A 24,900-nucleotide genomic window follows, 5' to 3' on the forward strand; every position below is an offset into this window, starting at 1 on the left:
CCCCCCAGCAAATTCAAGCATAATTGCCTCTTCTGGCTGGTGGGGGCTCAGAGTTAATTGAAAGCTGCCGCTTTTGTCCTGTAATCTCAGAGGAAGCGGTGCTTGTTGCTCCTGGATGTTAATCCCCATCTTTTCATGGTGGGGGGATGGCAGGAGGAGGGGGGGGCAGCTTCTACCCTTTCTCCTCTTTCGCATCTCGCCCTGGGGTTTGGGGGGTGCGGGTGGAGGGTGGGGGGATGTGGGGCAGGGCTGTGCTCCCCTCTCCCCCCCACGGGCTGCTGCTTGGCTGCTCCCCAAAGGCTGGGGCTGCCAAAGGCACGGGCGTATGCGCTGGCAGCGGCACGGCAGCCAGCCATGGCGTTATTGGCATGATCCTGTTTTGTATCCCTCGCTGCTTTCTGCTTCTCCCAGATAGCGGATCCAGCAGGTCTGCTCTGAGCCTGCTGCGTTCTCGCAGGAGATCCCAGGGTTTAACTCTTCTGCTGCAACCCACCATGGGTCTGATCTGCGTTTTGAGGGGTTCTCTGCTACCTCTATTGGTCTTCCTACCGCCATGCCGCCATCCTGGACCATCACTCTAATGCTCAGCCCCTCCAGGTCTTGTCTTTCCTGGAGGAGATGATGTCCTGCAAGTGGGGGACATGGCTGTTACATTCTGCTCTGAAAATGCATGCTTTTCTTTCCAGGCAGTTTGTATCCCACCTTAATGGTGGGATAGTTAGTTTCCTTAATGATCTCCCCAGGGAGAGGCAGTTTCTCCAAGGATTGCTTAGAGAAGGTTGAAGGTGTGTGTTGTCTCTTGGGTTCCTCCATGGAGTGTAACCTGTCTCCTGCAAACACAAGTAGGGTGATTGCTTCTGGCCACCATCATCCCTTGGGCATTGAGACGAGTCTGCCTGGACTGCAGATCCCCCCATCTTTTCCAAGATGGGTGACTTCTGGCCAAAAAAAAACATGTAACCTTTGCTGCTGCGGAGATGTGGTGAGCACGGATGCAGTGGTGGATAATCCTGGAGGATGGAGGGGATGAGCTGCCCATGGGTTCTGAGAGGCTGTGACTCCATGTAGGTGTGGAGGCCTTTTGTTTATGGGACGTGTGGTTGAGCCTGGCAGCCCCCCACGGGCAGTTGTGTTGGAAAGAAGTAATTCATCTCAGCACAAGAAGGATGTGGACCTGTTGGAGTGGGGCCAGGAGAGGCCACGGAGATGCTGGGAGGGCTGGAGCCCCTCTGCAGTGAGGGGTTGCTGAGAGAGCTGGGGGGTTCAGCCTGGAGAAGAGAAGGCTCTGGGGAGACCTTAGAGCCCCTTCCAGTCCCTGAAGGGGCTCCAGGAGAGATGGGGAGGGACTCTGGATCAGGGAGGGGAGCCCTAGGAGGAGGGGGAAGGGTTTGACACTGAAAGAGGGGAGATGGAGCTGAGATGTGGGGAAGAACTTCTTTGCTGTGAGGGTGGTGAGAGCCTGGCCCAGGTTGCCCAGAGAAGCTGTGGCTGCCCCATCCCTGGAGGGGTTCAAGGGCAGGTTGGAGGGGGCTTGGAGCAACCTGGTGTGGTGGGAGGTGTCCTTGCCCAGGGCAGGGGGTGGCACTGGATGGGCTTTAAGGTTCCTTCCAACCCAAACCATTCTGTGATCCCTACCTCAGCGTTGCCCACCTTGTATCCATTTCACACTTCAGTTAGCATCACTTAAGGTGCTTAATGCTCACAACACCACCCCTGAATTTGGGATGTTTCTAGGGGGTTCTTCCCCACCCCAGCTCTGCTCTCGCCTTTATCCAAATGGATTTTTTGCTTTGATTTTTGCTAAGTTGGGCATCGACTCCAGAAAACATGCAGATGCAATGTGTGAGGCTCGGTGGCTGTCACGGACCCCCGAAGCCGTCAGGGGACCTCGGAGCACCCCATTTGGCTGCCTCCAGGAGCCGCAGGGCTCTTCTGCCCTCGGCAGCCCGGTCACGGAGGGGATCAGCTTTGTCATCCTAAGCTCTCTTCCAGTTTGCTGGCACTTTTCTGCTCTCCGATCCTAATCCAGTTATTATGGCTTAGTGGCAGGACTTGCCTCCGAGGGGCGAGCTCAGGGCAGGCTGTGCAGGGGTTTCTTGGCGTTGCAGGGTGCAGGCAAATTCCTGTGGCCGCTTTCCCAGCCCCCCTGAGTGCCAGCCCTTCTGCCAGCTCCCCCAGCCCCGCTTCCCATGGGATCACCCCACCGTGGAGCAGCTCAGGGCTGTGCCACCAGGCTTTGCCCCGGCAGCAGCTCGTGCTGGACACGGCCTCCCCCTAAAGCCCTGGTTGCTACAACCCGGGGTGTAAACAAGTGGGAGCTCCCAGCACGGCCAGCCCAGGCTTCCTTCCAGCAAATGGAAGGTTGCGTTGGGTTTTTTCCAAGGTCTCTGCTCCCTGCCCTGCCTGGGGAAGCCGCACAGCAAACGGGAGCCGGTGCGGTCAGCGCTGCGGAGGGACGCAGGCAGCCCCCCCAGTCCCTCTGCAATCTTCTTCGAGCCACGATTCGCCTGATTTTGGTGGCAAAAGGTTGTTTTCCACCACCTCGCTGCAGAGCGCCTGCTCCCCTGCGATGCAGAACGCCTTTTTCCCTATGGCAGCTCCCAAGGAACAGATCCCATAAACCAGCTCCCCGGGCTGGTTTGGCTTATGGATTTTTTTGCTGGTGTCCCCAGCGTGGTGGCACTGCTATGTGGGGTGGGCAGTGTTGGCAGTGGGTTTCCATGGAGGGTGTCACCCCCGAGGTGCATCGGGGGCACGTGCAGTGCGTCCCTGGGGGTTCCACGCCTGGTGCCCCTCCATGGGATGGTCTCTGGCTGAGTGTCCCTGTGACGTCCCCCCGCTGCCTACCTCGGTGCCTCAGGGCTGTTTCTGCCCTGCTGTTGCTCTCGAGACCCCCCAGCAAGAAGCCGAGTGGCAGAGGGTGGCAGGACACTGGTGGCCACGGTGCCACCAGGCTCTGGCAGCCTGGGCCGGGAGATAATCCGGGACTGTCTAATTGACGTTCCTTATTTATCACGTAGTGTTTAAAGCCAACAGTGAGCGACTGTGACTTGTCCCCGCAGCTGCCATCCCCCCTCCCCAGGCTCGGCTTCGCTTTTCGGGGGAATTCTTGCAGCTGGGGCTTTGTCTGGGCTGGGGCAGTGCAGCAGCAGCGAGGGTGCCAGTGCCTGGCACGGTGCCGCTCTCTCGGGCTGCAGGACACTGGTGTGGGGAGCAGGGGGGTCCTGTCCCCTTTTCCTGGGGTGAATGGGGGCTGTGCGTCCCCGCTGCCTGTGCTGGATCCTTGTCTTGTCCCTTCCCGGGCTGTGCTGCGGTGGGAGGTGGCAGCGTGAGCCCCTCGCCCCTCGAGTGGCAGTTGCATTTGGCAGCGATGGGACGTTTTTAGTGGCAGGGTTTTTTGGCAGGAAAGCAGATGCTCAATCCCTTCCCAGGTGCAGGCTGGGTCCACTGGAGGAGGAGAACAACTGGTGCAATGGCTGGAGTGTTTGCTCGGAGGATTTGGGTTGAGACCATGCCCACAGGGATGTGAAAAGAGCTTTGGGCAGCCCATGTGGGTCCCCAGGGACCAGAGGGGACAGTCCTTGAGCATCCCTGGTGTCCAGTGGCCCTGCACTGGATGGGGAGGTGGCACTGGGGCTGTGGCTGATACAGGGGGTCCTGCAGCAGTCGTGTGCTGCAGACCCGGAGGAGGCTTTGGGTCAGTGCTGGTGGCAGAAGGATGTCACCCCTGGCCCTGCTGTGACAGCAGCATTGCGGGAGAGGGCTGGGAGAGGTTTGTAATGAGACTGGGAAAAGGCTGGAAGGAGGACCCAGCCCAATGATTGCTCCTTGGTGGCAAAAACAAGGGGCGACCTCTGGTTCCTGGCACTGATGGCATCTTGCTTGTGTCCCCGCATTGCCTCCCCTGTCCTCGCCTGCCGTCTCCTCCTTCCCTCGCCTGCCTCCCTGACACATCTTTTCCAAAGACGACCTACATTTTTCTTGCCATGGCTGCCGCCTGTGCTGCTCCTGCAGCTCCTCTCCCTCCCCCACCTTCCTCTTTCTTTTACCACAAATATTTATAGGCGCCCGTGTTGGCTGTGTGTGTCCCCCCCCACCGTGGGTGTGCTCGCCTGTGGGTGATGGTGCCCCAGCTGGCTCCAAGCCCTCTTTCCTGCAAGGATGGGGCTTGATCTGAGGGGTAGAAGGTCCGTGAAAACAACTCATGGGATGGAGGAGGACAGGGGAGCCAGAGGGAAAAGAGGGGAGACCAAGCTATGGGGTCCATCCCCTCTAATGTGCATCTCCCCACAGGATGAGATCGAGGAGCTGCGCGCCGAGATGCTGGAGATGAGGGACGTCTACATGGAGGAGGATGTCTACCAGCTGCAGGAGCTCCGGCAGCAGCTGGACCAGGCCAGCAAGACCTGCCGCATCCTGCAGTACCGGCTGCGCAAGGCCGAGCGCCGCAGCCTGCGCGTGGCACAGACCGGCCAGGTGGACGGCGAGCTCATCCACAGCCTCGAGCAGGACGTCAAGGTGAGCCTGGGAGGGTGACATCCCCATCCGGGCAGTCCCCAGATCCTCCAAAGTGTTTTTTGGTGAGATGTAGAATTATAGAATAGTTTGCGTTGGAAAGGACCTTTAAAGGTCATCTAGTCCACCCCCTTGTTAATGAGCAGGGACATCTTCAACTAGATCAGGTTGTTCAGAGCCCTGTCCAACCTGGCCTTGAATGGTTCCAGGGATGGGGCATCTACCACCTCTCTGGGCAGCCTGGGCCAGGGTTTTACCACCCTCAGTGTAAAAAATTTTTTCCTTCTATCTTGTCTAAATCACCCCCGTTTCAGTTTAAAGCCATTACACCTTGTGCTATCACAACAGGCCCTGCTAAAAAGTCCCTCCCCAGCTTCCCTGGAGCCCCTTTAGGGACTGGAAGGGGCTCTAAGGTCTCCCGGGAGCCTTCTCTTCTCCAGGCTGAACCCCCCAACTCCCTCAGCCCCCCCTCCCAGCAGAGGGGCTCCAGCCCTCCCAGCATCTCCGTGGCCTCCTCTGGCCCCGCTCCAACAGCTCCATTTCCTTCTGCTGTTGGTGGCCCCAGAGCTGGAGGCAGCACTAGGGGGGGGTGGGGTGTCTCCCCAGAGCGGAGCAGAGGGGCAGAATCCCCCCCGCAGCCCGGGATGTGGGGGGGCTTTCTGGGCTGCAGGCACACATTGCCAGCTCATGTTGAGCTTCTCATCCACCAGTACCCCCGAGTCCATCTTGGCAGAGCTACTCTCAATCCCCTCATCCCCCAGCCTGGATTAATACTGGGTGGCTGGTGAGGAACAAGGGGGTAGCAAGGGATGCTGAGATGCAGGGAGCTCTGCAGGGCTGTGCCATTTATGGGGGGCAGCCCCTTAATGGGGACATTATGATTTTCCGCTGGCGGTGGTGGTACGAGAAGTGGGGAGCAGCACTTTTGGATCATGGGTGGTCTCTTCATGGGGGTATTTTCGTAGGGTCTGGAGGGTGGAGAGGGCCAGCGTTGCCCAAGGACAGGGTTCTTGCAGTGCCATACGTGAGATTCATCCTGTGCAGGCAGGAGCCCAGCCTGGCTGTGTGCCCTGGGGTCGAGCCCCCTTATCCTGCACCAATGGGGACAGGACAGGGCCCACCACCATGGGCTGGAGAGGCAGGAACGTGCAGGGAGAGAGCAGGGTGACCAGGACCCTGAGGACCTGGGAGCTGCTCCTCTGGGTCGTCAGGCAGAGCAGGCTGGGGCAGGGACACGAGGATTTCTTTGGGGTGACGTTGCCTCGCCGTCGCCAGCCGCTGGCCCTCGAGGAGCCACCGGTGCCGGTGAGTGTTTGCTGAGGGCTCCAGCCTGCACAGCTGCTGCCAGGAGAGAGGTGGGGTGGCAGCTGGAGACGGCTTGGGGGGGTCACGGGCAACAGCTCAAGGAGTGATTTAGTTTTTTGAGCAGAAAACAGCCTGTCCCGGAGCCAGGACACGCCACGAGTGCAGGGCTGTGAACCTGCTTTGGGCTGCCCATCCCTGCTGGGGGCCTGATTCCCTCCCCAAACCACCCAGCAGTCCCCTGCTTGGGGTTCTGCTGCCAAAAACACCCCCTTCCAGCTTGTTCTCTTCTGGGAAAGAAAGCACAACCCATTCTCGGGGGGAGCTGAGCCCCCCCAGCCCCTCAGCGGGGGGATATTGCTGCCTCCCCAGGGCTGGTACCACGGGCTGGGAGGGGCACATGGGGCACTGGGGACAATTTTTCCCTTCCTACAGATGCAGGAGCGAAAGCTTCTTGCTGTTAAGCTCCCTTTACTCCAGGGGCTGCTCCCTTGCAGTGATCTGGAGAGGGGGGGGGGCTCTGGGGCCGTGCTGGGGATGGATGGAGGCACCCTTCACCCCGGGGGCAGCTGCTGGTTTTTTTCCGTAACGTGATGCAGCAGCTCGCCTTTCTCCCCACCAGCACAGCTGCTGCCTGCTCTGGTGCTGCCAGACGGCTTTTCCAGCCTTTTGGGGGCTTTTCCAGCCTTTTGGGGGCTTTTCCAGCCTCGCAGTGCAGGCAAAAGATACAAAAAGGCAATGAGGACCATGCAGCATCGTGTTAGGGCTGGAGAAGGCAGGGTTTGGTGAGGGGATGGGGATGGGGGGGGCAGCCTTGCCCCCTTGGTGAAGGGGTAACAGTGGTCACAGCAAGTGATTGAGGGGACATACAAGGCCTGGATGTCACCCAGCACAGCGTCTGCTCCAAAGGGTCTCAGCAACAGCCTGATGATCTCTGCATGAGGATTGTAGGTGCCCTGGCACCGCGGTCCCAGCCCCGAGCATGCTGCATCCAGCTTGAGGACAGCCCCCCGCTGTGTCCCCAGGTGGCCAAGGACGTCTCTGTGCGGCTCCACAATGAGCTGGAGGTGGTGGAGAAGAAGAGGATCAGGCTGGAGGAGGAGAACGAGGACCTGCGCAAGCGGCTCATCGAGACGGAGCTGGCCAAGCAGGTGGTGCAGAACGAGATGGACAAGCTCCGAGAGGTGAGGGGGACACGGGGAGGGGACACGGGGAGGCGTCCCCAAGGCTCTGGGTGTAGCAGGTGTCCTGGCCTTGCACCGTGGGATCCCCCATCCCTGCTCCCATCATTGAAACCCAAACCGTGCTGCAGATGCTCGTGAAACCCGAGCGGCGCTTTCCCTCAGTGAGGCGGGCTTCGTCCCACCCTGCGGGCACCGGGGGGTCTACCCGGTCCCCAGGGAGGGGGGAGGTAGGGGACTTACCCCCTGCACTACAGCCACTTTATATGTCCTCGGCCATTTGCTCAGCCTTGGGCTGTGCCCAACTCCCACCCACCAAAGCTCTGCACGACGTGTGGAGTCCGCCGTGTCCCTGGCGCGGTGCCCCGTGCTGGCCATGTCCTCACCGCAGGCTGCTGGTTCAAACTGTGCTGAGCCAGGGGTCTGCATGGCAGCGGTGTCCCAGTGGTGCCCCAGCAGTGTCCCAGTGGGGCTGTGGAGCCAGGGGGGGTGCACGGTCCTGTCTGTATCTTGGGAAGCTGTGTACCACGCGGGTACCACCATAAGCACCACCGGTCCAGGGCACTCTGTGTCCTGTGACCAGCTCCCAGGCAGGAGTGGTGTCATCCTTGGTGACAGGAAAGGCATCCCGGTGACAACATGGGCTTGTGATCCGCTGCAGCACTTGTAACCCACTTCCCTACTGCCCGGGATGCCTTTGGTCCCCGGGGAGCCTCGGGAGGCATCGCTGGCGGATCCATCAGGGCAGCGTGTGGGAGGAGATGTGCTGTGGGAGAGCTCGGGCTCTGGTCCCATCAAGGACAGGGACATGGCACAGGGAGGGCTCTCTCTGCCCCCAGCCGTGCTCCCCTGGGTGGCAGGGCAGGGAGCCAGCACACGGCTTGGGCTCCCCAGGGTCGGCTCCAGATGATGCCAGGGTCGGCTCCAGATGATGCCAGGGTCAGCTCCTGGCCCGGCCGTGGTCGCAGCCATCCCCTCTGCAGCCACCTTCTCGTAGGGTGGCACAGAGCAGCGTCACCCCAGCACAGGGTGTCCTGTCCCTCCACTGCGCAGCCTCCGCTCATGAGCGTGAAATGGGTTTTCCCTGCAGCCGGGGAGTGCGGGCTGAATAACAAATGGCAGCAGCGGGAGGACTCCCCGGCTGCTTGAAAAACAAGCAGAGAAAATGGTTGCATGGGCAGTGGGCAGGGGGACCTGGGCACCAGCCGCTGCCTTGCCCTGGCAGAAGAGCCTGGGACAGAAGGCAGCCCCTCTCTGCAGCTGCAGGAGCCCAGAGGAGACCCCGATGCTGGCAGGAGAGTTGGCACCACTCGGAGCACACTCCCCTGAAACTGTGCGGGTGGCGTGTCCCCAGGCTAAGCAAGGGCATCGGGGTTACTCACTGATTGCAGAGCGCTAATTAGACAAACCCGAGGGAGTTAACAGCCCTCCTCCACCTCCTCCCTGCTGCTGGAGGGCGCATGGCGTGGCAGAGCTTGTTAGCGGAGGAGGCTGCGCAGGGCTGGGCTCACCCCTCAGGGCTGATTATTTCTCCCTTCCAAGAGGTTTCTCCCATAATTGGATAATTGTCAGGATGGGCAGATCATCCCCAAAGGCGCCTGTGTTTGTCCCTCTGGCTCTACCCCTCTTGACAGCATCTCCTGGGGGGCGGGAGAAAAGTGGGACCACTCCGGGTACCCCATGCCAAGCCCGTCGCATCGAGCTCAGCTGGGAAGGGACTTTTAGGGCACAGCCACCCCAGGGGACGCACCAAGGTGGAGGGGTGGGAGCCCACCTCTGACCCTGGGGGGGTGGCTGTGCTGGGGGCTGCTCGGGGCCCGGCGATGCCCTTTGCCAGCCCGGGTGGGGGTGAGGGATGCCGACGTGGCACGGCCAGCCCCCCAGGAGAGGCTCTGCTGCAGCAGCAGGAGCTCCAGCGATGGTCGTGGCCTTAATAGGAAAGCCTGGAGCCCGGCACCTTGGCACAGGCAGCAGCTTACATTTCACAGCTGCTTTCTTTGGCTGCTGGGCCTCAGCGCCAGCTTGGAAATAGGTCTAGGGTGGCCGCATGGATCGGCCGGCGCTCATGGGGGGCTGCAGAGGTCTTTTTGAGGTTTTTTTTCCCCAGCTCCTCTTCCCACATTACTGGCCCTGCTCAGGGAACCTGCTTTCCCCCCCCCTGCTTCTCCCTAATTGCTCTGTGTTGTCTCCCAGCTGTCCTCACTAGCCTGGAGATGGTCCCTTGTGTCCCTAGAGCCCCAGAGGACAGAGTCAGCTTCATCCTGCTGAGGAGCCCTCCCCATAGCTGAGTGACCGGGACATGTCCCTTGCTTGGGGAGGAGGCAATGGGGGAACGTCATCCTCTGCTGCTCCCACACTGGGATGCCCTCAGAGCTGTCCCTTGGCTTGGGGGTTGGATTCCCTGCTCCATCCAGCCCTGAGGGGACTTGACTCAACCTCTCCATGGCTCATTTCCTGCTCACTCCTGCTCTCTCTTGCTGCTCGCTTGCCTGCAGGGGGAAATTCTGGCCAAAACTCATGATATGATGATTTCCAGTCCAGCTCCCCCAAAGCAAAGGGTCGCAGCCCGCTAGGGCTCTGGGGTTTTCCTGGGGTTCACGAGTGGCTGAAGAAGTTGGTGTTGATGTCCGCCCATGGTGGGTCTATCTGTCTGTGCCAGGGTGCTTTGCCATCCTTGCGGGTGACAGCTCTGTCCTCTCTCTGCAGAGAAGTTGGTTTTGATGTCCACCCACGGTGGGTCTGTTTGTCTGTTTGCCATCCTTGCGGGTGACAGCTCTGTCCTCTCTCTGCAGAATTCCCTGAAGAAACGGGGGTCTCGCTCCATCGGGAAGACGGAGAAGAAACCATCGGTGCAGGTACTGGTGCAGGCGTGTCTGGGACGTGCCATGGTGGCCCGCTGGCATCCAGGTCACGGTGCCAGCTGGAGACTATGCCTGACCCAGCAGTAAATCTGAGCATGGCAGTGCCATCCCCCTTCTTGCAGGGCTTTCCTGCCTCTCAGAGACCTTGCATAAGGGAGGGATTGATGTGCTGGGCCATCCTCATTGTCCTCAGCCGCTCCCTCTTCTCATTTATCAATGAAGCATCAGTGGCCAGCGGGTGGCTTTAACCCTTTCAGGGTGTCAGGGCTGCAGGAAGGAGCTGAAGGACTTTGACATTCACATTGCAAAGCTGCTTCTGCTCTTGGGTTGTGGCTGTTGGAGCCCAGGTCCCTCCAGCAGCCGTGCTTGAGGGTGGCCCTGGAGCCCCCCACGGGGTTTGGGGGAGCTGAGGGGGTCCCCGTGGGGAAGGGCTGGAGGCCGAGCTGTCCCTGCCCGGTGCCAGGAGCTGGGATTTGCTGGTGGCAGCAGGATTTCAGCTGTCACTTGCTGTTGGGCTGAGCTGCTGTGACTCGTTAATGCTGTTACCGGGGCTCGGAGGGGCAGAGCTGCTGTTGCAGGAATAGAAATGCAAGTGTTTTAATACTGGAAAAATCCTCTTTCAAAGGCAAAAGACCTGAAAGGTTTATTCTGGGGGAGTAGATCTGCTCTCCCCAGAGCCAGGGCAGGGAGGGAGACCCTGTAAAGCCACTCCTGGCACGCACTGCTGGGAGCATCTCATGGTGGGGACACCGGGCACCCCGAGGGTTTCTGGGTGACCTGTGTCATTGCTGGCACAGCCCACTCTGTGCAGCCGCAGGGCAGGGATCCCCAGGCCCTCAAAGACTTTGCCCTTTGGTTTTTTATTTATCATCTTCCTTTAAATCCATCCTTTAAATCCATCCTTTTCAGGCCAGCTGATGGTCCCCCTGTTTCCCCAAAGAGCTGTGCCCCGAGCTGAGGGGGCTGTGTGGACCCCCTCCATCATCCCCCTTCCCGAGGCTGAAATACAGCCCCTCCTCTGCCTCTCCCCGGGGCAGGGAATAAACCCCAGCCCTGGGCTGCAGCAATTCCCCCCCCTCTGCCTCCCACACCCCCACAGAGCCCAGACCCCTCACCTGGGGACACGGCACTGGATGCGGTCCCAGCTCTGTGGTGGGACTGATGCTCCAAGAAGGAGCCGGAGGAGCTGGAAAGCAAACCCCAAGTTTCCTTGGGTGCAAACACCCTGGATGTGCCCCCCCCTCCCCTTGCCCCAAGCTCCCTCTCTTGCGCAGCCGTGGCCTGGTGGCTCCATGGGCACAGATGCTCATGACTCATCTGTGGCTTCCTGGGCCCCTTTCCTGCCCGGCAGCGCTGGGCGAGCACTGAAAATGGAGCTGGGGGGGGGACACTGACTCAATGTTGGGGTCTGTCCTGCACCCCAGGAGCACTCGAGGTGGTCTTGGGGACGCACGTGTCCCTGCAGCGATGCTAAGGGGCAGAGGGACATGCCAGGCGGCTGCTCTTTTTCTTTTTTTTCTCTCTTTTTTTTTTTTTTTTTTTTTCGCCAGGGTTGTGCTGGTGGGGGGACGAGGGATGGGGAGAGCGGTGGGAGGGCTGCTTTATAGACAAAAGAGGGGGGGGGGGGGGGGGGGCACAGTTTTAATGAGCCTTAGTGAGGCTGCCTCTCTGTGCGTGAGTGCGGAAGAGGAGCAGGGTGGTTCCTGTGGTCACAGTGGGGCGTCCGGGGAATCAAACAGCACCCAAAACTGATGGGATCCACCCTCCTCATCATCCCCCGGCCTTGATATGAGCAGCCTGGGAAGTCAGAATAAATGGGTGCTGTGGGGTTTGCGGGGTGTGAGCGTGGGCATGGCTGGGGGGGAGGTCAGGAGCACCCAAAGGAGGTGACAGCTTGCTTCTCCCAGCTAAGGAAAGAGGGAAGGAGATGTCTTCAGCCAGGCAGAGGGCTACCAGAGCCAGCAGCCACCTGGGCAAAGGGCTCAGCCACCTCCAGCATCCACGTGGAGTGCCACAGGGTGAGGGTCACAGCCCAGCAGGTCCCCTCCTGGCAGTCACCGTGCCGGAGCTGGGAGCACTCAAGTGACCCCACGGCACAGGAAGCCACAAGCTGGACGTCAGGAAATCCTGGTCTTCAGTCCAAAAAGCTTTCCAAAGCAGAGAAACGGTCTGTCTGGGCAAAGAGCCGAGATCCTCGCTGCTAAATTAAAAATAAAACACGTGGAGAAAAGGTCCCAGGAAAAAAGGGGGCTTGGGAAGGGACCAGCGAGGTGGTGTGCAGGGGGGTTTGTCTGGGCTTTCTGTCCCCTGGCAAGGTGGTGGCAGCAAGGGCAAGTGCTGGGCGAAGGCTGGGACTTCAGGAGGTTTCCAGCTGAAAACCCTGCTTCTCCACCTCGTGATGGAGTGTTTGGGGCTGAACATGAGGAGCAGAGCCCCGGGGCAGGGGGGGTTACAGCTACAGCAGCGCCAGTTGCTTCAGGGCTTGCCAGCTTTCAGGAGGAAACCTTGGTGGAGGCTTTGATTTCGCTCTGCTGACTCTGACAGCTTTCTCTCCTCCTCCTCCCCGTGGTGGGTCAGGCTGTGGCACGGCTGGACTCGGTCCCTGTGTCCCCAGTGGTGGGGTTGATGCCCTTCCTGCAGCTGGAGCCATGGGTCTCCTCGCCCAGGCGTCCTGCCTGGTGTCCAGGCTCTCCCTGAAAGCCTCTGGGATGGATCTCAAAGACTTTTTCCCCTCCATGAACAGGGGCTGCAGCTTCCCTGGGGTCACCGGGGTGGGAGGGTGGCGTGTCCCCAGGGCTTGCTGAAAGCCACTGTGACCCCTGGGAGGGCTTTTCTAATGTCCGCTCTCTCGGTCCCCAGGAGGACAGCGCCGACCTGAAGTGCCAGCTGCATTTTGCCAAGGAGGAGTCAGCCCTGATGTGCAAGAAGCTGACTAAGCTGGCCAAGGAGAACGATGGCATGAAGGAGGAGCTGGTGAAATACAGGTCCCTGTACGGAGACCTCGACAGCTCCCTCTCCGTGGAGGAGCTGGCTGACTCACCCCATTCCCGGGAGGCCGAGCTGAAGGTCCACCTCAAGCTGGTGGAGGAGGAAGCCAACATCCTCAGCCGGAGGATCGTGGAGCTGGAGGTGGAAAACCGTGGGCTGCGGGCAGAGATGGACGACATGAAGTGCCAGGGGGACAGAGACCTGCCGGGACAGGACACACGGTTCCTGGCGGGTGTCTCGGGTTGTGGGGACGCGGGGGACACGGTGGCAGAGCTGCGCCGGCACCTGCAGTTTGTGGAGGAGGAGGCCGACCTGCTGAGACGCTCGCTGCTGGAGCTGGAGGACCAGAACAAGCTCCTCCTGAACGAGCTGAGCAAGTACAAGTCGGACCACGAGCTGGACGTGACGCTGTCGGAGGACAGCTGCTCGGTGATCAGCGAGCCCTCGCAGGAGGAGCTGGCCACGGCCAAGGTGCAGATCAGCGAGCTGAGCGGGAAGGTGAAGAAGCTGCAGTACGAGAACCGGGTGCTGCTCTCCAACCTCCAGCGCTGCGACCTGGCCTCCTGCCAGACCACCCGGCCCATGCTGGAGACCGACGCCGAGGCCGGCGACTCGGCGCAGTGCGTCCCCACCGCCGGCTGGAGGGACGGGATGGGCAGCGGCGAAGCCGACGGGCAGGACAGGTTGCCCGTTGGTGGGAAAGTGCCCGACGGTCCCGCCAAGCTGCTCAAAGCCAAGGACCTGGAGACCTTGCTGGGCATCCGGGACCAGGCGGCGCTCGTCAGCAAAGCGATCGACGTCTTGATTTCGGATGCCAACGGCTTCACCTCTGGGCTGAAGGCTTGCTTGGACAACGAGTGCACGGGGGGGCTGCTGGGCGAGGCGGTGGGTAGCGGCGGTGAGAGCCCCAGCGATGCCAAGCTGATGAACGTGCTCCTCATGCGGCTGGGCGTGCTCCAGCAGGACCTGGGCTGCTTCGCCAGGAAGGTGGACCACCTCACCAGCGGCTTCAAGGAGCACACGGACTCCTTCTCTGGCCCCGGCAGCCACGACACCACCAAAGAGGGGCTGCAGAAGGAGCACGCCTCCGACTTCCAGGTACGGGCTTTTTCCTACATCCCCCGCAGCAGCCGCCGCTTTCTTTGCCGCCCCGTTTCCTCCCGCTTTAACAGAGCAAACCCCCGATCCCCAGCGTAACCTCCCTCCTGCCTCTCCAGAGCAAAACCCAGACTAACACCTCGCTGCATGCCGGGGCACCGGGGACAAGGTAGGACTCTGCTCCAACAGAGTGTGCCCAGGGCAGGAGGTGGTGGCATCATAGAGCATCCCGGCATGGGCTGGCCGTGCCAAGGGTGCCCTGCCCGCGGCTGGGGGCTCTTGGGTGCGATCCCACCTTAGCAGGGGCTGACGTTTCGGCTGCTCTCCCCACAGCTCAGCCCAGCATCCCCAGCTCAGAAGCTCTTTGCTTACTGGAGATGAGCTGGGTGGGAGGAGAGCAGCCTGCAGCCCCCCGAAAGCAGCCCAAATTGCGGGGATCCCCCCGGCTGTGAGAAGCCTCAGCCCCCAGTAGTACCCAGGCAGGGTAATTTGGAGGGCAAAGGCTCCAGGGCAAATCTGCATCCGATGGGGAGCACCTTCGGAGCAGCGGAGAGCAGCTCGTGCCCTGCCATCCTCCTCCTCTCCAGGGGCCAGGGACATCAGTGGTGGCTGGGGCCATGGGCACAAGCCCCTTTCTGGAGCACACTCGCTTGTTCAGAGTCCTATTTTTTCTGCATGTGGTCCCACCAGCCCCAGGTCCCGGTCTCCTCCAATCACTGCATGGCACCGTAACTGGTGTTTGCACATTTTTTCCCTCTTTCTCTCTTTTTTCCCCTTTCCCCAAACAATCCAGGCCACGTGTCTCCTCATCCTGTGTTTCCTTTTGGTTTCCGCATTGTCTCCCGCCATGGTGATGAAGCTCCTTCTCCTCCTCATCCTTTTTGTTGTCTTGTAGTTCTTTACTGTTTCGGAGACCCATTGTTTTGTTTTCTGGCTTTTTTTTCTTCCCGCTCTTTTGGTTTGTTCTCATTAACTTGCCCACGCATGCAGCAGCCTGATTTTAGGGACGCCGACCCTTTCCGCATCCCCCACGCCAAGGACACGGACCCCACGCATCCCCGGAGCTACAAAACCTGCCGGCCTGAGGAGAACGACTCCTACGCCACCGAGGTGAGACACGGGCAGGGAGTCGTGTCCCCTCATCCAGCGGGCTTGGGGACAGGGATGTCCACCTTGAGAGCTGGGGACAAGGGAAGCTGCAGAGCCCCATCGGGGAGGGACACGGGGAGGTGCGACCGGATCCAGCCCACCATCTCCATCCCCTCCTTGGGTCGTTGCAGATGAAGGAGCTGCAGCTGGTGCTGTCGGAGGCCAACGAGAGCCTGCGGGGACTGCAGGAGCAGCTCTCGCAGGAGAGGCAGCTGAGGAAGGACGAGGTGGACAACTTCTCGCAGAAGATCTGCCAGGTAAGCAGGCAGCAGCCCCTGCTGCCCCATGGGTGTCTCCATACCCATGGCTGTGCCACCTCCAGCCCCAGGCTGACAACGTGCCTGGAGACCCAGGTGTCACCCAGGACCACACACAGCATGTCCCATCTTCAAGGGGCACAGGGGCTGAGCACACTCCTCCTTGCACATGGGCGTGCAGCCATGTCCACCCATGGCGATGTCTCGATGGCCCTACTGTCCTCAGCACACTGACAGGTGTTTCAGCTCCCCAAGGCTGTTAAATAGGGGCCTGGCACCAGGCTCAGCCCAGACCCTGGGGTGGAGGCACCTCATCACTGCTGCCAGCCCCCATCTCAGAGCCCCCATGTCTCTCCACAGCTGAAGGAGGACCACCAGAAGGCTCTGCTGCGGCGGGAGTTTGAGCTGCAGAGCCTGAACCTGCAGAGGAGGCTGGAGCAGAAGTTCTGGAGCCAGGAGAAGAACCTGCTGGTGCAGGAGTCGCAGCAGTTCAGGCAGAGCTTCCTCCTGCTCTTCATGAAGCTCAAGTGGTTCCTCAAGCGCTGGCGCCAGGGCAAGATGGTGCACAGTGAGGGCGAGGACTTTCTGGAGGTACTGGGGGCTGAGGGGCTCCCACCTTGGCTGCTGTAGAGGGGCACGACACTGTTGGGCATCCCCAGGGCTGTGCTTCCCACCCAGGGCTGCTTGGGTGTCCCCCATCCCGGGCCGTGGGTCCCCTCATCACTCCAGCTGTGGTGTCTTCTGCAGGTGAACAGCATGAAGGAGCTTTACCTGCTGCTGGAGGAGGAGGAGCTGGCCCCACAGCAGCAGGCGGACAATAAGACGTGCACCGGGGACACCTGGACCCCCAATACGGTGAGCGGGGTCCCCAGGAACCCGGGGAGGGGGGGTGGGGATGCTTTGGGACAACAAGATCAGCCCCCAAACTATGGTTGCGTGGCATGGGGTGGACGCTTCTCCCAGGTTGTGGGGCTGGGAGGGGACGCTCCCCGCTGGCATGGCACCCCGAGGGGTGCTCCCCTGCCCTGGTGGCACCCCCTGTCCCTCACCCAAGGGGTGTTCCCTTCTGGTGTGGGGCCTCTCTGCTCACTCCCCGTCCCCCGGCAGCCCAACGAGTGCATCAAGACGCTGGCGGACATGAAGGTGACCCTGAAGGAGCTGTGCACGGAGCTGCGGGAGGAGCGGCGCGGTGCCAGCGAGCTGCAGCAGCAGTTCACCAAGGCCAAGGCTGCCTGGGAGATGGAGCGCGCCGAGCTCAAGTGCCACATCGCCCAGGTGGGAGCCCCGGGCACCCTGCGGACCTTGGGGGGAGCTCCCCCCACCTTGCCTGGTGGGGATGTGGGGGCTGCCCGCGCTGCGTGCCAAGCGCTGGCTGCTGGGCAGGGCTGGGAGGCAGGGTGGCACTGTGGGAATCTCAATTAGCAGCCGCTCCGGCAGGCGAGTTTCCATAGCAACGGGGCTGGCACGAAAATGTGACTGTGGAGCAGCAGAGGATGCTCTTTATTCCTCCGCTGGGTTTGTCTCGGGTGGGCAGGATGGTATCGGGGCTCAGTGTCCTCCCCTCCCCAGGACACCGCAGCTGGGAGTGGGGTCAGAGCCCTCCTCTCCTCTCAGCACCCCCCACAGATGCTGCTGGAGGGATGTATGGCTGTGGCAAGGGCAGAAGGTGGAGGGAGGGGAACCTCAGTGCTGGGGGAAGCTCCTGCCCACAGAACCCATCCCATCGGTCCCCCCAGCCCTGCCCTTGCAGCCAGGAGGGTTTTTGGCTCCCTCACCCCCTCAGCGCTGGGGGAAGCTCCTGCCCACAGAACCTGTCCCATCGGTCCCCCCAGCCCTGCCCTCGCAGCCAGGAGGGTTTTTGGCTCCCTCACCCCGTGCTGGCACCAGCCCACGGCCGTCCATCAGCTCCACTCCCCGGGGTGGGTGCCAGCACCTCCCAGGCAGGATTTCTCCAGGCAGAGCTCAGTGGTGGTTCCCGATTCCCCTCTCTCCAACCCCAAAAAGGGAGCAGAGCTGCTGCACCCCAGTTCTAGGTGCCTTCCTGACCACCAGTGGTAGCAGCATCCTTGGAGGCTCCCCTGCCAGGAGATCACAGAATCACAGAATCTTCTAGGTTGGAAGGGACCTTAAAGATCATCTTGTCCAACCATCAACCTAACTGACAAAAATAGACACCCGCACAACAAACAATTGAACACCTCCAGGGATGGTGCCTCAACCACCTCCCTGGGCAGCCCATTCCAATGTCTGATAACCCTTTCAGTGAAAAAATTTTTCCTAATATCCAGCCTGAACCTACCCTGGTGTAACTTGAGGCCATTTCCTCTTGTCCTGTCGCCTGTGACTTGAGAGAAGAGACCGACCCCCACCTCTCTACAGCCTCCTTTCAGGGAGTTGGAGAGAGCAGTAAGGTCTCCCCTCAGCCTCCTCTTCTCCAGGCTGAATAACCCCAGCTCCCTCAGCCTCTCCTCATAAGACTTGTTCTCCAGACCCCTCACCAGCTTTGTCGCCCTTCTCTGGACCCGCTCCAGCACCTCAATGTCTTTTTTATGGTAGGGGGCCCAAAACTGGACACAGTACTTGAGGTGGGGCCTCACCAGTGCCCAGTACAGGGGGACGATCACCTCTCGGGCCCTACTCGCCACACTGTTCCTGATACAGGCCAGGATGCTGTTGGCTTTCTTGGCCACCTGGGCACACTGCTGGCCAAGGGTCCAGCAGGCAGGGGTGTGGGCAGAGCAGAGCCCAGCAGGCAGGACATTCAGCCCACGTCCCACCGGGTGACCGTCTGCCGGGCCGGCTGGCATGAGGTGGCTACAAGCCAGGGCTTGTTGCAGCTCGGTGGTGGCCGTGGGCGAGCTGTGCTGTGTGACACAGCCTTGGGAACTGGGAAATCCATGGCCTTGCCTTTTCCCTGAGGATGTCCAGCACCACGCTGGAGCCGTGGGTCCCCCCACAGCCACCAACATGTCCCCGCAGCTGGAGTCGAAGGCAGGCAAAGGGATCGCCGAGCGCGCGCTGCCAGACTGGAAGGTGGCGTTGAAGAGGGAGCGTGAGGAGCACCAGCATCTCCTGGCCGAGTCCTACAGCGCCGTCATGGACCTCACCAAGCAGCTGCAGATCAGCGAGAAGAACTGGAACCAGGAGAAGGTGGAGCTGCTGGCCCGCTTCAAGGAGGAGCAGCAGCAGGCAGAGCAGCAAGCGAAGGACCTGCAGAACAAAATCAACCAGGTATGGTGTCCCCCCATCGGCAACGTGTCCTCCAGCCTCTGCCGCTTGCCCCCCATGCGTGCCCCGAGAGCGTGTAAACGCTCTCGGGGCATGCATGGGGGGCAAGCAGCAAAATGCTTTTGCTTGCCCAGAGGGGCACATGTTGCACACCTTGAGTGATGGGCATGTTCTCCAGTTGCAGAAAGGAGCCAACCCATGGGCCTTGAAGCACTCTGAAATGGAGAAGCACGGCAGCAACTGGAAAGAGGTGGGCAAGAGAAGGTGGAGGGGCTCTGGAGGTGCTGGTTGGGCTCAGGTCTATGCTAAGGGGTAGATGGGAGGTTGTGTGAACCCCAGGTAACACCCCCGTGAAATGAGGTTGCAAGGGGGAGCACCAGGGGCTGGGGAGAAGGAGAGGGTGGAGAGCGTGGCGGAGCCCCAAGGGCTTCAGTGAGGTTATAAAACGTTGATTTAAAATAGAAGTGGGTACAAGGAGCCTTGTGTCACCCTGGGAACGGGATGGGTGCATGGGGGAAGGTGGTAGTGCTGGGGAGGAACAGGGTGTACCTCCTGCTCCAGCCCCATCTGTGTACTTTGGTCCTGTGCTTGCTGACACCAGAGCTTTCTTCTGTGTCCTCCCAGGCTCTCAATGAAAAAATCACAGACAAAGAGACAATCTCTGAAGCAGAAGCCAAGGGAACCAACCTCAAAAGGTGAGTGTGCTGGTGCCTTCGTGGTCCCCCAGGCATGGAGGAGGCTGCATGGGGCTGTCCCCAGGCTTGGCAGTCCTGGCAGCTTGAGGGAGGTGCAGCCATGGTCCAGTGTTGTCCTGGAGGCCAAGGGCTCCCATGAGGAGCAGGTCTGGGTGCCCAGGAGGGTCCTTCTGGGGTAGGAGTGGAGTGCCTCCAACTGCCCCCCAACCTGCTGCCTTGTCCCCTTGTGAACCCCATCCTCTCTTCTCCCACAGGACCAAGTCCGTTTCCTCCATGTCAGAGTTTGAAAGCTTGCTCGACTGTTCTCCCTACCTCCCTGGAAAGACCACGCCAGGGCTGGGCGACCATTCCCGGGGCAAAAAGGCATCCACGGCCGCCCAGCTGTTGCCCAACGGGATCCGGGACAGCGCTGGCCTTCCTCCCTCCAACTGTACATATGTGAATATTGAGCAACCTGTCCCCGACAGCCTGGCCAAGGAGAAGCTGGGCATCTCCTCCTGGGACTACTCAAGGGCAAGCAGCCTTTCCGGGCACGATCAAGCCCAGAAGCAAATGCAGAGGAGCTACACGGCACCCGACAAGACGGGGATCCGCATCTACTACAGCCCACCGGTGGTGCGGCGGCTGGAGGCGCCTCTGGTGCACAACAAGGAGGGGAAGATCATGATCGAACCCGGCTTCTTGTTCACCATGGCCAAGCCCAAGGAGCCGGAGGAGTCAGCCAGCGCCGAGAGCACCTACAGTCAGTGGCTGTGCAACTTCTCCAAGCAGCAGCGGGAGCTGCTGGACGGTGGCACGGTGGAGAGCGCGGTGCCGCCGGTGCCCCGCTTCCCCTCCTCGCTGCACGACCTGGAGATCTCCGGCAACATGAGCGACGACATGAAGGAGATCACCAACTGCGTGCGGCAGGCCATCCGCTCCAGCTCGCTGGAGAGGAAGGTGAAAAGCACCTCCAGCCAGACGGTGGGGCTGGCCCACGTGGGGACACAGACCATCCAGACGGTGAGCGTGGGCCTGCAGACCGACCTGCCACGCGGCAGCGGCGTCCATGGCAAGAGCTGGTCCCCCCGCAGCTCCTCCCTTGTGTCTGTGCGCAGCAAGCAGATCTCCTCCTCCCTGGATAAGGTCCACTCCAGGATCGAGAGGCCGTGCTGCTCCCCAAAATACGGCTCCCCGAAGCTCCAGAGGAGGTCTTCCTCCAAGCTGGACGCCTCCAAGGACAGGAGCCTCTGGAACCTGCACCAGAGCAAGCAGAATGGTTCCGCCTGGGCCCGTTCCACCACCACCCGGGACAGCCCTGTCCTCAGCAACATCAACGATGGCTTGTCCAGCTTGTTCAGCGTGGTGGAGCACGCGGGCAGCACCGAGTCCATCTGGAAGCCGGGCTGCCCTGAAAGCAGCCGGACCAAGCCCGAAGCACCCAAGTACGGCCTCGTGCAGGAGTTCTTCAGGAACGTCTGCGGGCGGGCGCAGAGCCCCACTGCCCCCCCAGAGAAGAAGGAGGCCACCGGGGAGGAGGGCAGCAAGAGAGCCGAGCACCCCAGCCTGGCCACCCACCATCCAGCTGAAAACATCTCCCGTGTCTTGAACAAGAAAGTCCTCAAGCAGAGCAGCTGCGAGGACGCCAAGCCCTTGTCCCCCGGCCAGGGGAGTAAGGAGGCAGCCCTGCGGGACCCCGACCTCCTCTCGGCCATAGCCAGCGAGGTAACGAGGCAGGGTCCCCTCCGGGGTGTCCCACCATGGCGGGGGACGAGGTGCCCGACCCCTCTAACCCCCCCTGTGCCCTGTCTATCTTTGCAGGACACGGCGTGTGACTGCAGCTCCCAGTCCCTCACCTCCTGCTTCGCCCGCCCGTCCCGCTCCACCGTCCGCCATTCCCCTTCCAAGTGCAAACTGCACCCCGCGGACCCCCCCCGGGCGGAGGAGAAGCCGGGGGCCTCGTGTGAGTGAGGAGGGGGGGCCGGGGGACGCAGCGTGCCCGCTACCCACTCTCCTGCTGGCAGAGCGCCCGCGCTGACGCCCCCGATGTTGGATGGGGGGGGGGTGTCCCCCTCTGGGAGGCGGCACGGGCGCATCTGTCTCCTAACCATCCCCCTCGCCCCTCGGGGACGCTTAGGAAGCAGATGTGGAGCCGTTGGTGTTGGCAGCCCCCCGGGGGGTGCGTAGTGGGGATGATCCCACCGGGGTGGCCGATTTAACCACCCTCGGAACCACTGCCCGGCACTGGGAGGGGGGGGTCCTCACCGGGAATGCCAGCTTGGGACCCCACCGAGAAGGGGAGAGCGGCCCTCGGGGGGTGGCTGCTGGTGGAGATAGGGCAGGGCTGGGGGCCGAGCGGGGCAGGGATGATGTATGGATGCGATGCCGTGGTGTTTCCCCCCCCCCTCCACCCTGGGGGCAGAGGGTGCTGGCTCCGTCCCCTGCGGCGCTGCCAGCGCTGCCCGCCCCGTCCCAGCTCCAGCGCATCCCTGCCAGCCCCGGTTGCGGCGCGGTTGCATCAGCCGCAGGGCAGGAAGGAGGCGGGGAGGGTCCCTGCGGTCACCCAGGCTGGGGCTGGGAGTGGGGACCCTCCCCGGCCACCCTTCTGCTCTGGAAGGGGGTGGGGGGGAAGCTGCTGAGGTCCTACACAGCTGGGAAGGGTCCGGGTGGTGTCCCCCCCCCGGCTCCTCCAGCAGCAGAGAGGGGGTGGCTGGGTGCAGAGCGTGGGGCGAGACAGCGTGTGCGTGTGTGGGGGTGTGTGTGTGTGTGCACACTCATGGACACACGTGTCTCCTGCCACCAGCCTGGTGGTGCCCCCCCCCAGCTCACACCCACCTCCCTGCCTGGGGCCAGCTTGTAGTTATTTGCTCCTCCAAGTGCTGAATATACATCTTTCTCTTTTGTTTTTCTTTCATTTTTTTCTTTATTTTTTTTCTTTCTTTTTTTTTTATTTTCTCTTTTTTTTTTTCTTTTTTTTTCTTTCCTTTCTTCCACTTTTGGCTCTGCCCAACTCCGGACAGCCTGCAATGTAAAACCAAGTGCATTTTAAAAAAAAACAAAAAAAAAAAACGACAACAGAAAAAAAACCCAAAATGAGCTACATTTGGAGATGCACCAATTGGATTAAGAGATTGTGGGTTAGGAGGCTGCAGGGTGGCCTGCGGTCTGCGCTGCCCCCCCTCACCACCAGAAAAAGCCTTATCCGGGGAGGCAGCGGGGCAGGGGGGATGATGACAGCGGCCACAGCCCCCCAACAGTGGTACAGAGCCCCCCCAGGGCTGGGGGACAGCGTCCCAGCCCCACGCAGAGCAGCGTTGGTGCCCCAGGAGAGAGGAGTGATTTTCAAGGAGGCTGTTTTGACCTATTTTCCTGCTGCCGGCCGGGGGCCAGGCGGGGAATCACCCGGTGGAGCTGCCCGGGGGTGCCTGAGCTTCCCTGGGGCTCCCTGCGTCGCTCTGGGGCTGTGGGCCTTGCTCTGGGGGGGGCTCTATACATTGCTCCAGGGGCTCCGTGCGTTGCTCTGGGGCTCTATACATCGCTCCAGGGGCTCCGTGCATCTCTCTGGGGCTGTGTACATGGCTCCAGGGGCTCTGTGCGTTGCTCTGAGTCCATGCACACTGCTCTGGGGGGCTCTGCACAGCACTCTGGGGCTCCAGGGGGTTCCATGCATTGCTGTGGGGCTGTGTACATCGCTCCAGGACCTCTGTGCATTTCTCTGGGGCTCTGTACACAGCACAGAGCACTGTGCATAGCTCTGGGGCTGTGTACATCACTCTAGGGGGGCTCTGCATGCTGCTCCAGGGGGTTCTGTGCATTCCTCTGGGGCTCCATACACTGCTCCAGGGGCGCCGTGCATCTCTCTGGGGCTGTGTATGCAGCTCCAGGACCTCTGTACATTGGTCTGGGGCTGTGTACATGGCTCCAGGACCTCTGTGCATTTCTCTGGGGCTCTGTACACAGCACAGAGCACTGTGCATAGCTCTGGGGCTGTGTACATCACTCTAGGGGGGCTCTGCATGCTGCTCCAGGGGGTTCTGTGCATTCCTCTGGGGCTCCATACACTGCTCCAGGGGCGCCGTGCATCTCTCTGGGGCTGTGTACATCACTCTAGAGGGGCTCTGTACGCTGCTCTAGGGGGTTCTGTGCATTCCTCTGGGGCTCCGTACACCACTCCAGGGGCTCCATGCGTTGCTCTGGGGCTCTATATGTTGCTCCAGGGGCTCCATGCATCTCTCTGGGACTGTGCACATCGCTCCAGGGGCTCTGTGCATTGCTCTGAGTCCATGCACGCTGCTCTGGGGGGCTCTGCACAGCGCTCTGGGGTTCTGTACACAGCTCCAGGGGGTTCCATGCATTGCTGTGGGGCTGTGTACATCACTCCAGGACCTCTGTGTGTAGCTCTGGGGGTGTGTACATCACTCTAGAGGGGCTCTGTACGCCGCTCTAGGGGGTTCTGTGCATTCCTCTGGGGCTCTGTACACAGCTCCAGGGGCTCCGTGCATCGCTCTGGGGCTGTGTACACCACTCCAGGGGCTCTGTGCGTTGCTCTGAGTCCATGTGCGCCGCTCTGGGGGGCTCTGCACAGCGCTCTGGGGTTCTGTACACAGCTCCAGGGGGTTCCATGCATTGCTGTGGGGCTGTGTACATCGCTCCAGGACCTCTGTGTGTAGCTCTGGGGCTGTGTACATCACTCTAGAGGGGCTCTGTACGCCGCTCTAGGGGGTTCTGTGCATTCCTCTGGGGCTCTGTACACAGCTCCAGGGGCTCCGTGCATCGCTCTGGGGCTGTGTACATCGCTCCAGGGGGTCTGTGATTTGCTCTGGGGCTTTGTACACCACTCCAGGGGCTCTGTGCGTTGCTCTGAGTCCATGTGCGCCGCTCTGGGGGGCTCTGCACAGCGCTCTGGGGTTCTGTACACAGCTCCAGGGGGTTCCATGCATTGCTGTGGGGCTGTGTACATCACTCCAGGACCTCTGTGTGTAGCTCTGGGGCTCTGTACCCTAATCTAGGACCTCTGTGCATTGCTCTGAGTCCATGCACGCTGCTCCGGGGGGCTCTGTACACAGCTCCAGGAGCTCTGTACCTTGGTCTGGGGCTGTGTACATCACTCTAGGACCTCTGTGCATTGCTCTGGGGCTGTGTACATCACTCCAGGGGGGCTCTGTATGCTGCTCTGGGGGCTCTGTGCACTGCTCTGGGGCTCTGTACACAGCTCCAGGGAGTTCAGTTTGTTGCTGTGGGGCTGTGTACATCGCTCCAGGACCTCTGTGCGTTGCTCTGGGGTTCTGTACGCAGCTCCAGGACCTCTGTATGTTGGGCTGGGGCTGTGTACATCGCTCCAGGACCTCTGTGCGTTGCTCTGGGGTTCTGTACGCAGCTCCAGGAGCTCTGTACCTTGGTCTGGGGCTGTGTACATCGCTCTAGGACCTCTGTGCATTGCTCTGGGGCTGTGTACATCGCTCCAGGGGGTTCTGTGCATTGCTCTGGGGCTCCGTACACAGCTCCAGGGAGTTCAGTTTGTTGCTGTGGGGCTGTGTACATCGCTCAGACCAGGAGAGACCTAGTCAATTCAATCTGTGTCATTCTGAAAGCCACTCAGGCTATTCCTTCCTTAACGTACTTACTCTGAAGATAAGACACTGAATTG

General features: G+C 61.0%; 1 protein-coding gene across 3 annotated transcripts in view; it reads left to right on the top strand.

The window, feature by feature from the left end:
* Window positions 1–22,958, top strand: part of SOGA1 (suppressor of glucose, autophagy associated 1) — a 28,260-nt gene extending 5,302 nt beyond the window's left edge. The window contains exons 1-16 of one of the 3 annotated variants that reach the window (XM_014941313.1): window positions 4,097–4,187; window positions 4,294–4,518; window positions 6,843–7,001; window positions 9,791–9,853; window positions 12,719–13,945; window positions 14,936–15,055; window positions 15,226–15,351; window positions 15,712–15,942; window positions 16,099–16,206; window positions 16,459–16,626; window positions 18,331–18,582; window positions 18,758–18,829; window positions 19,204–19,274; window positions 19,529–20,978; window positions 21,075–21,216; window positions 22,274–22,958. In XM_014941313.1, the coding sequence (XP_014796799.1) occupies window positions 4,321–4,518; window positions 6,843–7,001; window positions 9,791–9,853; window positions 12,719–13,945; window positions 14,936–15,055; window positions 15,226–15,351; window positions 15,712–15,942; window positions 16,099–16,206; window positions 16,459–16,626; window positions 18,331–18,582; window positions 18,758–18,829; window positions 19,204–19,274; window positions 19,529–20,978; window positions 21,075–21,216; window positions 22,274–22,302 (4,416 nt within the window). In that variant the 5' untranslated portion in view covers window positions 4,097–4,187; window positions 4,294–4,320 and the 3' untranslated portion in view covers window positions 22,303–22,958. Of the gene's footprint in view, window positions 1–4,096; window positions 4,188–4,293; window positions 4,519–6,842; window positions 7,002–9,790; window positions 9,854–12,718; window positions 13,946–14,935; window positions 15,056–15,225; window positions 15,352–15,711; window positions 15,943–16,098; window positions 16,207–16,458; window positions 16,627–18,330; window positions 18,583–18,757; window positions 18,830–19,203; window positions 19,275–19,528; window positions 20,979–21,074; window positions 21,217–22,273 lie in introns of those variants that run through there. The other 2 variants (XM_014941315.1, XM_014941314.1) reach the window with 2 other exon arrangements.
* The last annotated feature ends 1,942 nt before the right edge of the window (window positions 22,959–24,900 follow it).

This window comes from Calidris pugnax, unplaced genomic scaffold, assembly GCF_001431845.1.
Source record: "Calidris pugnax isolate Ruff unplaced genomic scaffold, ASM143184v1 scaffold55, whole genome shotgun sequence".
Classification (NCBI taxonomy): domain Eukaryota; kingdom Metazoa; phylum Chordata; class Aves; order Charadriiformes; family Scolopacidae; genus Calidris; species Calidris pugnax.